Consider the following 12903-nt stretch of genomic DNA (forward strand, 5'->3'; position numbering starts at 1 on the left):
ATTTCTTTTTATATATTAACTGTTGTTAAACCAGCAGTTTTCTTATTAGATTTTCTTATTGACTACTTATCAAGTGGACTGCTTTAACACTTCTGTACCTCAATGCTGTTGTGTCCGTTAGCTGTGCTGTTCAAGAGGCTAGCAAACTGTGCAATTCAAGAGGCTAGCAAATTGTGCAGTTCAAGAGGCTAGCAAATTGTGCTGTTCAAGAGGCTAGCAAACTGTGCAGTTTGCTAGCCTGGCGGTAGTGTCAATTGACAATTGTGAATTGTTTAAAGAGGGGTTTGTGTTATTTACAAAGGAATATTTTTTTGCATGTACTGTTTGGTATCTAATGACTGCATTCTTGTTCACATTCACAGTACAAGTTTGGAGATATCATTGCTTTCCCAGCAACAATTCCATGCATTGAAGTAATTGTGTATAAGCACTTTGCCTTTTATGTGGGAAAGGGAAAGGTAGATGACTTGAACATTAAACCAGATGATAAGGACATTTTTCACTATACAGGTATGTGCATTTCAAAATTATTAAAATGTTTAAAAATTAAAAAAATTAAAAAAATTGCATGATTCGACTGAGTTGATATTAGTCTGTACAGTCGTGGCCATAAGTTTTGGCAATGAAAAATGTTGTGTTTTGCAAAGTTTGCTGGTTCAGTATTTGAGGAAAATGTTTCACGTTTCTATAGAGTACCGGTATACAATAAGGCACATTTCATATTTTTTAAAGTTTTTTGGGGGCAAAAATGTTCAATAAATGCAAATAGTCCCCTCTTTTACAGCAGTCAATCTACTTTTAAAATCCAGTCAGAATGATAGAGTGATTTCACCTGGCTCGAACTAGTTCACACTTTCCCCTGTGCTGATGATTTGACTTACTGAAATTATGTTAGCAGTCATTTTATGCCAAGGCCCAGCAAGCTTTGGTAACACAAAATGAATGTCGCTCCCGATACTTTTGGCCACGGCTGTACTATAATGCAAGGAATCTCTGTCTCTGTGTCCAAGTTTTATTGTGGGCTTTAGCGGAACAATTAACTTGAGAACCGGATACTGTGCTGAGTTCAAACCTTTCATGTGTCAGTCTCAGCACCCAAGGAAGTGCAGTGCTGTGTTTGATGTTGATTGGATAAGCGCTTCGAGATCCCTAACAGCATGTAAGCGCTGTTTTTTTTACCGATGTTTTTTTTGGGGGGGCTACAGTTTTATGTCAACAAACAAAACGTCCAGCAAACACAACAGAGGGCTGTTTCACTGTCGGTTCGGTCACAGGACGAGTCTATTATAGTGAGAATGCTTCTGTTTTCCTCAAATCAAATCGGTGAGTTGACTGGAAAAACACTCTCACCGCTAAAACTTCGACTCTTCTAGTTGCCGTGTTAGCCGACAGCGGAACTTGCTTCAACAGCTCAACAGCTGTTTGTTTGTTTTTCTCTTGGTTTAAACATGTGATGTTAAGATGTTATATTTCCACATGTGACGTGTCTCCGTTTGTAAGCAGACATTGTATTATTTCGTCCACAAGGGGGCGCTTTAGTTTGATTGTTTGGTTGAGACTTCAGAAGTGTTGCCAGGTTCGCAGTTTTCCCGCGGAATTTGTCTACTTTCGAAGTGTTGCCGCGGGTTGAATTTTGAATGGTTCTGGTAGTCCTATTTTGCATGCAAATTATATAAATATCATTAAATAAAAATCCATATTTTAAATGAAATAAGGTATTTATACCTAAATTCTACAAAACTGACTCCAGATCGTACATGGGACACGCCCACATACACACACGCACTGTGCGTGTGCACACGTGCCTAATGCTCTCTGTCTCCTGAGAAAACCTCCTGAAAACTGGTTTTAATGCTGGCATACTAAACATTTGGTGTTACTTTGTAGATATTACAATACATTTGGCAATGAAAGCAATGCTGTTGGAGTTTAAAAGCAGTGTATATGGTTTGGCAGGGGCATATTTTGAGTTCTGATATTGGGCTGGTTTTTGGGCTGGTTTTATTGGCCATTGGGCTGGTTTTGGGCTGGTTTTGTCACACAGACCTGGCAACCCTAAGCGGGACGTCAGAGATCAATATGGTGGTGTTAGCAAAAGACTATATGATTGTAACTGAGAAATGCGTTTACTAAATAATCTGAAAGCCATTTTACTGTGCCCGAGATTTATTCAAGAACTTTACAAATTTAGAAACACGTTGTTGTATCACTATGACAACGCTGATACAGGTGTTGAGGTGCTGACAGGTGACATACATTTGAATCAACTTCTTTTAAAGGGTTTGAATGCGGACAGGAAGCAGGGACGTTTGCAATAGGCTGATTTATTGGAGCCTTGGAGCCAACCCTGCGACAATCCTAGGTTATGTCCCGATTATTTTGTGTGATGTGTTGAGTGACCGAACTTGCTCGGCAGAACGTCGGAGCCGCCTCGATCGTGTATCGTAAATATTTTACTATCAGAAATTCTGATGTGTGGAGGGGAACCCCAAGGACAAACACCACACACTGTAGGAGCAAAACAGTTAAATGTAGGATTTTTGTTGGTCCTTGTTTGTGACATTTAGAAAATCTTAAAAGAAAATATTTTTGTGTGTACCCAGCATCAGGGATATCTTAATCACCAACTGACAACTGAACACTTGGCCTACACAATAGAAAAACGTTATATAGGGGCCTATTGTGTATCGCAATTCAGCCTAAAAATACCAGGATATGATTTTTGGTTCATCTTGCCCAGCCCTAACGAAGAGCTTGAGTGGACATTAGAGACTCATGATGCCCTGGTGTGTTTGGTCTTACTGCAGGTCCAGCAGGAATTCCACTTGCTAACTGTATCTTCGGCAAGCTTGACATCAATAAGAAACAAGAGCGGGCAAATTTCCATTTTGAAAAATTGCCTGTCAGCAGTAAAGCTGACATGATTAAAAGAATCAATGAGAAACACAAACAATGTGGACCATATAGACTCTTTTCCAACAACTGTGAACATCTAGCTACCTACGTGCGCTACGGAGATAAAGTTTCTCTGCAGGTAAGACTGGCTGCCACGGCTGTAGCTGCTCCATCTGACAATATCCCTGCTGTGGTGCTGTCTGTGGGCTGTCTGTGTGCTGTCTGTGTGCTGTCTGTGGGCTGTCTGTGTGCTGTATGTGTGCTGTCTGTGTGCTGTGTGTGGGCTGTCTGTGGGCTGTCTGAGGGGTGTCTGTTGGCTGCCTGTGGGCTGTCTGTGGGCTGTCCGTGGCTGTCTGTGTGCTGTCTGTGGGCTGTCTGAGGGCTGTCTGTGTGCTGTCTGTGGGCTGTCTGTTGGCTGTCTGAGTGCTGTCTGTGGTGCTGTCTGAGGGCTGTCTGTGGGCTGTCTGAGTCTGTGATGCTGTAGTTTGTCACCAAGTCTGCTGCCTGCCTGCCTTCCCTGTGTTTTTATACTTCAGGCTGTCTTGCTGACTTGTCTGTTGTCTGCCGAATCATGGAACGCCGATTCCGGCCTGCTGAGTTTACCTGCCAGTAGAAGTCCTCGTCTGTTTGTCAGCTTGTGTCCCCCTGTCTAGTCATTACAGCTGCCATTTTTTTCCCTTTTCCAAGTATGTCAGTGAATCCCCACAAGGTTAAAACACTCAAACCTGTTATGTTCACAGTGTGGTACACATATCGGCAAACATTTGGTACAAAACAAAAAAACTATCGACCAAATCCTTGAGGAAAGAGGTTTGGAACAGAAGATGGGAACATCACTACCAGAAGAATGGTCAGACCCAGACGTCTTAGAAAAGTACCTCAATGAGTTTAGTGAAGGCAAAGTTGACCTGAATGAATGTAAGAAAGCGTCCCCAGCAGGCTGAGACCTTAAACGTAAATAAATAAACCTAAATATCTTGATGTGAGAAATGTGTGTGCTCTTTGTGTGTCTGTAAGACTTGGTTAATAACTGTCATAACAGAAAAATAAACTCAAAAACAAACTAGAATGGTACCCCAGGTACATAATTGAAGAGACAGAGCACTTCAAAATCCTGAATAGAACTTTATGGGACAGGTCTGTAACGCCAAACAAGGCGGTTGTACTATGCACATTTTCACCCCGACCTGGAATAACAGCTTTTGATTCTTTCACGGAAAAGGTATCTTTATCAATTCAAAGATGAAACATTTATTTTCACACACAATTGTGTTACGGAGTGTGGTGGGGTAGGACCCAAACACAGGAGAGGTAAACAAGCGTTTATTCAAGATCAGGGAAACAGACGGGTACTCACAGTAACAAGGGCAAGGACAAGACAAAGCCTGGACACAAAACAGGAACCTAAATACACAGAACCAAACAAGACACAGGTGGACACGATAACACCAACGAGAACTGAACGACTCAACAAGATACAGGGAAACACTTAAGGAAAAACCAAAAACAGGGGGGCACGGGGTGGGACACATCCACCCCAATATTCAAATGTGGTCAAAATGTCCCCCCCAATATATTGATATAAAAATATGAATGTGCTACGCTACGACAGGCTTTCAGACACACGCTGTCTGAAATTATCATTAAAAAATTCATTTGTCCCCCCAATATTGACTCATTGAGCGGCATGAAGAGGGGGGCGGCATGAAGAGGGGGGCGGCATGAAGAGGGGGGCGGCATGAAGAGGGGGGCGGCATGAAGAGGGGGGCGGCATGAAGAGGGGGCGGCATGAAGAGGGGCGGCATGAAGAGGGGGCGGCATGAAGAGGGGGGCGGCATGAAGAGGGGGGCGGCATGAAGAGGGGGGCGTCATGAAGAGGGGGCGTCATGAAGAGGGGGGGGGCGTCATGAAGAGGGGGGGGCGGCATGAAGAGGGGGCGGCATGAAGAGGGGGGCGGCATGAAGAGGGGGGCGGCATGAAGAGGGGGCGGCATGAAGAGGGGGGCGGCATGAAGAGGGGGGGCGGCATGAAGAGGGGGCGGCATGAAGAGGGGGGCGGCATGAAGAGGGGGGCGGCATGAAGAGGGTGGCATGAAGAGGGGGCGGCATGAAGAGGGGGGCGGCATGAAGAGGGGGCGGCATGAAGAAGAGGAGTGCGGCATGAAGGGGGCGGCATGAAGAGGGGGGCGGCATGAAGAGGGTGGCGGCATGCGAGGGGGGCGGCATGAAGAGGGGGGCGGCATGAAGAGGGGGCGGCATGAAGAGGGGGCGGCATGAAGGGGGCGGCATGCAAGAGGGGGCGGCATGCAGACGAAGGGGGGCGGCATGAAGGGGGGCGGCATGAGAGGGGGGCGGCATGAAGAGGGGGCGGCATGAAGAGGGGGGCGGCATGAAGAGGGGGCGGCATGAAGAGGGGGCGGCATGAAGAGGGGGGCGGCATGAAGAGGGGGGCGGCATGAAGAGGGGGGCGGCATGAAGGGGGGCGGCATGAAGAGGGGGCGGCATGAAGAGGGGGGCGGCATGAAGAGGGGGGAAGCATGAAGAAGGTCAGGCGGCATGAGGGGGGCGGCATGAAGAGGGGGGCGGCATGAAGAGGGGGGGCGGCATGAAGAGGGGGCGGCATGAAGAGGGGGGCGGCATGAAGAGGGGGCGGCATGAAGAGGAGGGAGCGGCATGAAGAGGGGGGCGGCATGAAGAGGGGGGCGGCATGAAGAGGGGGGCGGCATGAAGAGGGGGGCGGCATGAAGAGGGGGCGGCATGAAGAGACGGGCGGCATGAAGAGGGGGGCGGCATGAAGAGGGGGGCGGCATGAAGAGGGGGGCGGCATGAAGAGGGGGGCGGCATGAAGAGGGGGGCGGCATGAAGAGGGGGGCGGCATGAAGAGGGGGGCGGCATGAAGAGGGGGCGGCATGAAGAGGGGGGCGGCATGAAGAGGGTCCATTTAAATGAACTCTTCCGCTGTCCTTGAGGTCCAATCGCCATGGCAGTTCCAGACAGTTCCAGACAGTTCCAGACAGTTCCAGACGATTTCAAACAAGCACTTATTAAGTCCCTTCTTAACCCTGGTGTTATCTTCGGGTCATTGTGATCCATCAGTCATTGTGACCCACCATCGTAATGCAACAACTTTACCACATACAAAAACAAAGTGAACCATTTTCTTCTCAGACCCCCCACATTGCGAAGGTTAAAAGAAAATTATTTGTATTTGTTTTTGTATTGGGTAAAATTGGGTAAACACAACAATGGTTTGTTATGAACCTTTGGGTTATGTGACGCGAAGGCAGCACAAGGGTTAAAAAAACAAACCTGGATCCAGGTTGTCTTAGCAACTACAGACCAATTTCAAATTTGCCATTTCTCTCAAAAAAAAAAAAAAAGCTGTGGCACAACAGCTCACTGAGCACCTCTCCTCAAATCAGCTTTATGAACCTCTCCAGTCTGGATTTTGTCTTCACCACAGCACTGAAACTGCATTAGCTAAGGTAGTCAATGATCTATTATTAGCCTCTGACGCGGGCTCTATCTCTGTTCTGGTTCTTCTAGACCTAAGTGCAGCTTTTGACACTGTGGATCATGAGATTCTCCTGGAGCGTATGGAGAACTATGTTGGTATTTCTTCACTTCAGTGGTTTAGATCGTATCTATCTGATAGATCACAATATGTCCACTATGATGGTTGCTCATCCAGGAGCACTACTGTAAAATACGGAGTACCACAGGGCTCAGTTCTAGGCCCACTATTATTTTTGCTCTACATGTTGCCTTTAGGAAACATAATAAGAAGCTCTGTGGTACATTTTCACTCTCATGCAGTTGATACTCAGCTATATATGTCTATAAAGCCTGGAGAATTACCACACACTATGGAAAAATGTGTTTCTGGGTTAAGACCTTGGATGACAGCAAATTTTCTTCTCAATTCGGATAAAACAGAGATTCAAATTTTCGGTCCTAAAAAATACAGAAATAATGTATCCAATCTGACCTTAGACTTTGACGGCATCAAAGTCTCTCAAAGCCAGCTGGTAAAAAATCTAGGAGTCACAATGTGACCCAGACCTTTCATTTGAGTATCATATTAAGCAAATGACCAGAACTGCATTTTTCCATCTACGTAACATAGACAAAATATGAAAATTTCTCTCAAAGGATGATGCTGAAAAACTAATACATGCATTTGTTACATCCGGCTGCACTACTGCAACGTGTTCTCTGGCCTCCCAATTACCTACTCAAAAAACAGGTGCAAAATGCTGCTGCTAGACTATTGACTAGAACCAGAAAGTTTGATCTCATAACATCTACTCTGTCTGTTCTATTACTAAGTTCTATTACTAACTTACAAATCTCTACATGGATTGGCACCACTGTACCTCTCCAGTCACCCTATCACCCCGCAAGGACACTTAAATCCCAAGATTCCGGCTAACTGGTGGTTCCCAAAATTAAGAAAAAAAACTGCTGGAGGTAGGGCGTTCTCATATAGAGCACCTCTCCTCTGGAACAAATTACCTGTCTCAACTAAGGAGGCTGATACTGTTCCGACATTTCGACACAGCTAAAGATAAGTATGTGTGTATGTACTTTCTATGTAAACCTGGTGTTTGTCTGTGTGTATCACTTGTAACTTCTTAATTTCAATTAAAGCTTCTATATGTTCACGTTGCCCCATCTAGATTTTACAAATAAAGTAAACCTGTTACTGTATATTGTTATTGTTATAGTTTCCGTAACTAGTTGGGTGTATGTGAAGCCCTCTGTGACATGCTTGCGTGTGCAAAAGGGGCTATACAAATACATTTTGATTTGATTTGACTACCAGCAGAGGGCACCAACCGCACCACATATGTCCGTGTTGTGGTTAGGGGGGTGGTGTGTATGGGGGGTTGGGGTTGGGGGGGAGGGTTCAGTGGTTCTGAAACCTGGTTCTCAGGGACCCCTACTCTGCATGTTTTAGGTTGCCTTTTCCAACACACCAGTAAATGATATATTATTAGTAAAATATTCACATTTTGTACTAAAATAAAATCAAACTGAAAAAAGGAAAGCATTTAAAAGCACAATTATACCCAATTATAACTAAACTTCAACAATGAAGCAACCCATACCGTTAAACCATTTTATACTGCAACTGGATGATTATAGAGATCGTAAAAGTGACCTTTAACATGTAATCAGCTAATACAACCGCTAAAAGGAAAATGATCTGATGAGTTCTTCCAACACAGCTGGTTCAAATGAATGGGTCGTTATCGCGATTCAGTACTAGGACAGTACTATTTACACTAACACTGTGTATATCAGTATAGGACAGGCATTGTTGAAACAAGAGGATGGCTGAAGGTTCCAAAGCCTATAGAACGTTTGAGAAACTACTTCAGAGGGTGGGAGGGGCCAACTTTAATGTCTCGTTAGCCCCGGGGAAACACACTCACATTCGCATGTTTTCTTGTCTAGCAGTCCAGAGATCGGTCTGGACCGGACCACGACCATAACACCGTAAACCGAAGACCAGAGCTCAGCGATCGAAGTTCCGTGATTCGGGGGATGGACAGCGCAAGCCGACTAAGTGGAGAGGACGTTGCCCTTAAAGAACGGGGTGACGTCGAGGTAAACGCTCATACACGCACAGCGAAATGCGCACATACACTTAAATAGGTTAGGCCTACATTATTAACATATTGACAATCGTAAATATTGAACGCTTGTTGAGCTAAACTTCCAGAAAGGTGCCCGCCGCTCAATCCTGTTCAAATCCACAAACATGTACTGCTGTTTGCTGTTTTATGGATTTAAGGTACCTAATAAATGCTAATTGAACTGCATGATGTGTGGTGTAAAGTTCACTTTAGTGTAGGGTTAGGATTGGTTTTGTGTTCGAGAATCAAAAAAGGGACGTGTCTCCGTCATGTCGCTCGAGGGTGCACGACGACCGCGCTTTTCTCCCCTCTGCGCGGAGGAACGAATAGAACGCTTTTGTTTCTGAACTTTCACACCCTGGTGTGTCGTCAGCTTGCCGCGCTCGGGGCGCCCCGCAGCCGTGGGAATGATGTTGCATTAAGCACATCGAGTGCTTGTGTATATATAATCATATTAAATAATGTTGTTTAGACGTTTGTAAGATACTTTGTGTCCTCCAATTTTTTACATTCAATACATTTGAAAGTGAGTGTTATATAAGGATTAACGTGTGTGTAGCTCTGTAGTTTTGTGTGTAGCTGTGTGTGTAGCTGTTTGTGTACGTGTATATCTGTGTGTATGTAGTTGTGTGTGTGTTTGGAGAAGTTGAAGGCAGGTAGATTCAGAGGCAACATGACAGACTTGTCATGTCATGTAGGGCAGCGCTGCCTAGTCAGGTGAAACCAAACCCAATAGGCACTCCCAGCCACTGTCTACACAGCTGTGTGTGTGCATGCGTGTGTGTGTTACCTGGTAACACACCCCTCTTTGTGTCAGAGTCATTCCTCTCTGATGAGACAGCGGTTCACTGCGGACAGAACACAGAACACAGAGACAGAACACAGAGACAGAACACAGAGACAGAACACAGACACAGACCACAGAGACAGAGCACAGACAAAGAGTACACACAGAACACAGATAGAACACAGAGACAGAACACAGAGACAGAACACAGAGCACAGAACACAACACAGACAAGCACAGAACACAGACAGAACACAGACAGAGCACAGACAGAACACAGACAGAGCACAGAACACAGAGACAGAGCGCAGACAGAACATAGAGACAGAACACTGAGACAGAACAGTGAGACAGAACAGTGACAGAGCACAGAGACAGAACACAGCAGTGTTGGGTAACGTTACTTTTTAAAGTAACTAATTACAGTTACTGGTTACATTCCTTGTAAAGTAACTAGTTATGTTACTTAGTTACTTGCTGTAGAGAGTAAGGCGTTAAGTTACTTTTGCCTTACATTAAGAAAAGTCTTTTATTTCTAATTCACCTTGGTCACTCTTATGCCCACAAGGCACATTTAATGGGTTGACCTCAGCAATAGCACATATTGTACTGAATATTCAATGTCACTCGCATAAAACATGATCAATCGTCATTATACTGCAAGATGGATCAAGGTAATAATCTGCCATAATGAAAAGCAATATTTGCATAAGTTCTTGAATCAAGAAACTCTTTAAACAATAAATAATGTAGTAAAATGCCAGGCAAAAGTCTAGTAGTTAGGTAGCTCTACAATTTACCAGTGCATAGGTTTGAATCTAGGAGCAAAACAAAGCTAAGCTATAGCTAGGTATAAGGTAGCAAAATGGTGTTCACTTAACTATGTAGTACTGAACCAGACTATTTTACTTACTGTAATATAATCCCAAACCGAAACCACTGAACGGACGCCGGGTAAGTCGGGCTCGTGAGACTGCGCATCAAAAGAACAAAGGGGGACTCGTCAAGTAGATTAAGACATTTTCGTAGTTACCTGCGAAAATTAGCCTCAACTTTCCTGGACTTTTAGCTACATGCTGAGTGCTCGCAACCAAAAGACTAAATTAAGTAACGCGTTCCTTGTTTGAACAAGGAACTAGTAACGGATTCATTCAATTAAATAAGTAACACGTTAAGTTACTCGTTACCTAACAAAATTAGTCTGACTACTGTAACGCGTTACATTGTAACACTGGAACACAGTGACAGAACACGGACACAGAGCACAGACACAGAACACAGAGCACAGAGACAGAACACAGAGACAGAACACAGAACAGAGCACAGAAACAGAACATAAGAGACAGACCACAGACAGAGCACAGACACAGAACACAGAGCACAGAGACAGAACACAGAGCACAGAGACAGAACACAGAACATAAGAGACAGAACACAGACAGAGCACACAGACGGAGCACAGAGACAGAGCACAGAGACAGAACACAGAGACGGTACACAGAACCAGAACATAAGAGACAGAACACAGACAGAGCACACAGACGGAGCACAGAGACAGAGCACAGAGACAGAACACAGAGACGGTACACAGAGACAGAACACAGAGACGGTACACAGAGACAGAACACAGACAGAACACAGAGACGGAACACAGAGACAGAACACAGACAGAACACAGAGACGGAACACAGAGACAGAACACAGAGACAGAACACAGACAGAACACAGAGACGGAACACAGAGACAGAACACAGAGACAGAACACAGACAGAGCACACAGACGGAGCACAGAGACAGAGCACAGAGACAGAGCACAGAGACAGAACACAGAGACGGTACACAGAGACAGAACACAGAGACGGTACACAGAGACAGAACACAGACAAAACACAGAGACGGAACACAGAGACAGAACACAGACAGAACACAGAGACGGAACACAGAGACAGAACACAGACAGAACACAGACAGAGCACAGAGACAGAACACAGAGACAGAACACTGAACACTAACTCTGCCTCCAGGCACAGGAGGCGGCTAATGGGAAAGAGTTTCGTGGCATCAACATGAACCACTACGCCACCAAGAAGAGCGCTGCCCAGAGCATGCTGGACGTGGCTCTGCTCATGGCCAACTCCTCCCAGCTGAAGACCTTGCTGTACGTGGGGCCGCAGTACCGCTTCTATATCCCCCTGCTGGTACTGCTCTCCCTTTCCATCACCCTGCAGGTGGTGGTGGGGCTGCTGCTGGTCTTCATAGGTGGGGGGCACACACACACATTCTATACACTTTATACACATACTGAACAATATACACATGAAAACAAAAAAACACCTTATGCTTTCACTGCTGCCTCTCTTGACAACAGTTCCTGTTTATTCTGCTTTGTGTGTGTTTGTGTGTGTCTCCTCAGTAAAGTACGACCTGAACGACATGAGGAAGCATGCAAAGCTGAACATGATGAACAACTCAGCTACGGTATTCGTGTTCTTCACGGTCCTCATCAACATCTTCATCACCGCGCTCGGCTTCGAGGGGAGCCGGTAGGCACACACACACACTAACACACGTGAGGACAGCTGAGTATTACACTGTCCTAACACATACACACACAGGTTACACACATGTAGGTTACACACGCATGCAAATGTGTCCCGGTTTGTTCTGTGTTGTGTATAATGAGGACACAGCAGCAATTGCAGGTTTGCTTTTCTGATCGATACGTCCTGCGTGAAGAGACAGGTCGAGACTTGAGCCCCTGTTAGATGTTGTTGTTAGATGTTGTTGTTAGATGTTGTTGTTAGATGTTGTTACATAACAGATAACACACTCAGATAACACAGTAAGATACTGTACATCTCCCTGACCTTTCACCTCTGCTACCCCCCAGGCCAGCTGTGATGTCACTGCCAGAGCTCCCGTCTGTTCTGCAGACCACAGGCTCTGTCTAGTCCCATGAGCCTTTGCTCCAAACTTACACATTGTGACCTGACCTGGACATATCACATGACCTGGCCTGGACATATCACATGACCTGGCCTGGACGTATCACATGACCTGGCCTAGACATATCACATGACCTGGCCTGGACGTATCACATGACCTGGCCTAGACGTATCACATGACCAGGCCTGGACGTATCACATGACCAGGCCTGGACGTATCACATGACCTGGCCTGGACGTATCACATGACCTGGCCTGGACGTATCACATGACCTGGCCTGGACGTATCACATGACTTGGCCTGGACATATCACATGACTTGGCCTGGACATATCACATGACTTGGCCTGGACATATCACATCACATGACCTGGCCTGGACACAACTGAGTCAACAGCATCATCACAACACAGGAGTTTGAATTTCGCGGGACCAGCAGTGAATCGTCACCTATGGCAACAGAATTTATTTTTCCAATTTATTTTTCACGTGTTGCAGCTTGCAGGCATCAAATTTTGAAACGGTGTATACTTAAAACATACAATTAAGTGGGTCAGTGATAACATTTATATTTTTTCAGTCAGTAAAAAAAAAAAAAAAAAAAAACTTGACAAATCACAGATTTATCGTTTTAT

At 45.3% G+C, this 12903-nt stretch overlaps 1 protein-coding gene and 1 long non-coding RNA gene across 5 annotated transcripts; both read left to right on the top strand.

Moving 5' to 3' along the window:
• Nucleotides 1-1115: 1115 nt before the first annotated feature.
• On the top strand, nt 1116-3877 carry LOC146252692 (uncharacterized). 3 transcript variants are annotated; one of them, XR_014732155.1, is made up of 3 exons: nt 1116-1159; nt 2808-3034; nt 3432-3877. It is a non-coding gene; the product is annotated as an uncharacterized LOC146252692 (long non-coding RNA). The 3 variants fall into 3 exon arrangements; XR_014732154.1 differs by lacking the exon at nt 1116-1159 and adding an exon at nt 1173-1323; XR_014732156.1 differs by lacking the exon at nt 1116-1159 and adding an exon at nt 1181-1323 and having other exon boundaries at nt 3636-3877.
• A 4444-nt stretch (nt 3878-8321) lies between these two features.
• On the top strand, nt 8322-12874 carry LOC146252693 (ninjurin-1). Of its 2 annotated transcripts, none has more exons than XM_084681425.1 (4): nt 8322-8507; nt 11348-11582; nt 11737-11892; nt 12214-12874. In XM_084681425.1, the coding sequence occupies exons 1-3, from the start codon at nt 8445-8447 to the stop codon at nt 11868-11870; spliced, it is 432 nt and encodes a 143-aa protein (XP_084537551.1). In that variant the 5' UTR covers nt 8322-8444; the 3' UTR covers nt 11871-11892; nt 12214-12874. The 2 variants fall into 2 exon arrangements, with proteins under 2 accessions (XP_084537551.1, XP_084537550.1); XM_084681424.1 differs by having other exon boundaries at nt 11737-11866.
• Nucleotides 12875-12903: the final 29 nt, after the last annotated feature.

The sequence above is a fragment of the Hypomesus nipponensis genome, chromosome 18 (genome assembly GCF_054491055.1).
Source record: "Hypomesus nipponensis isolate SF chromosome 18, ASM5449105v1, whole genome shotgun sequence".
Classification (NCBI taxonomy): Eukaryota; Metazoa; Chordata; class Actinopteri; order Osmeriformes; family Osmeridae; genus Hypomesus; species Hypomesus nipponensis.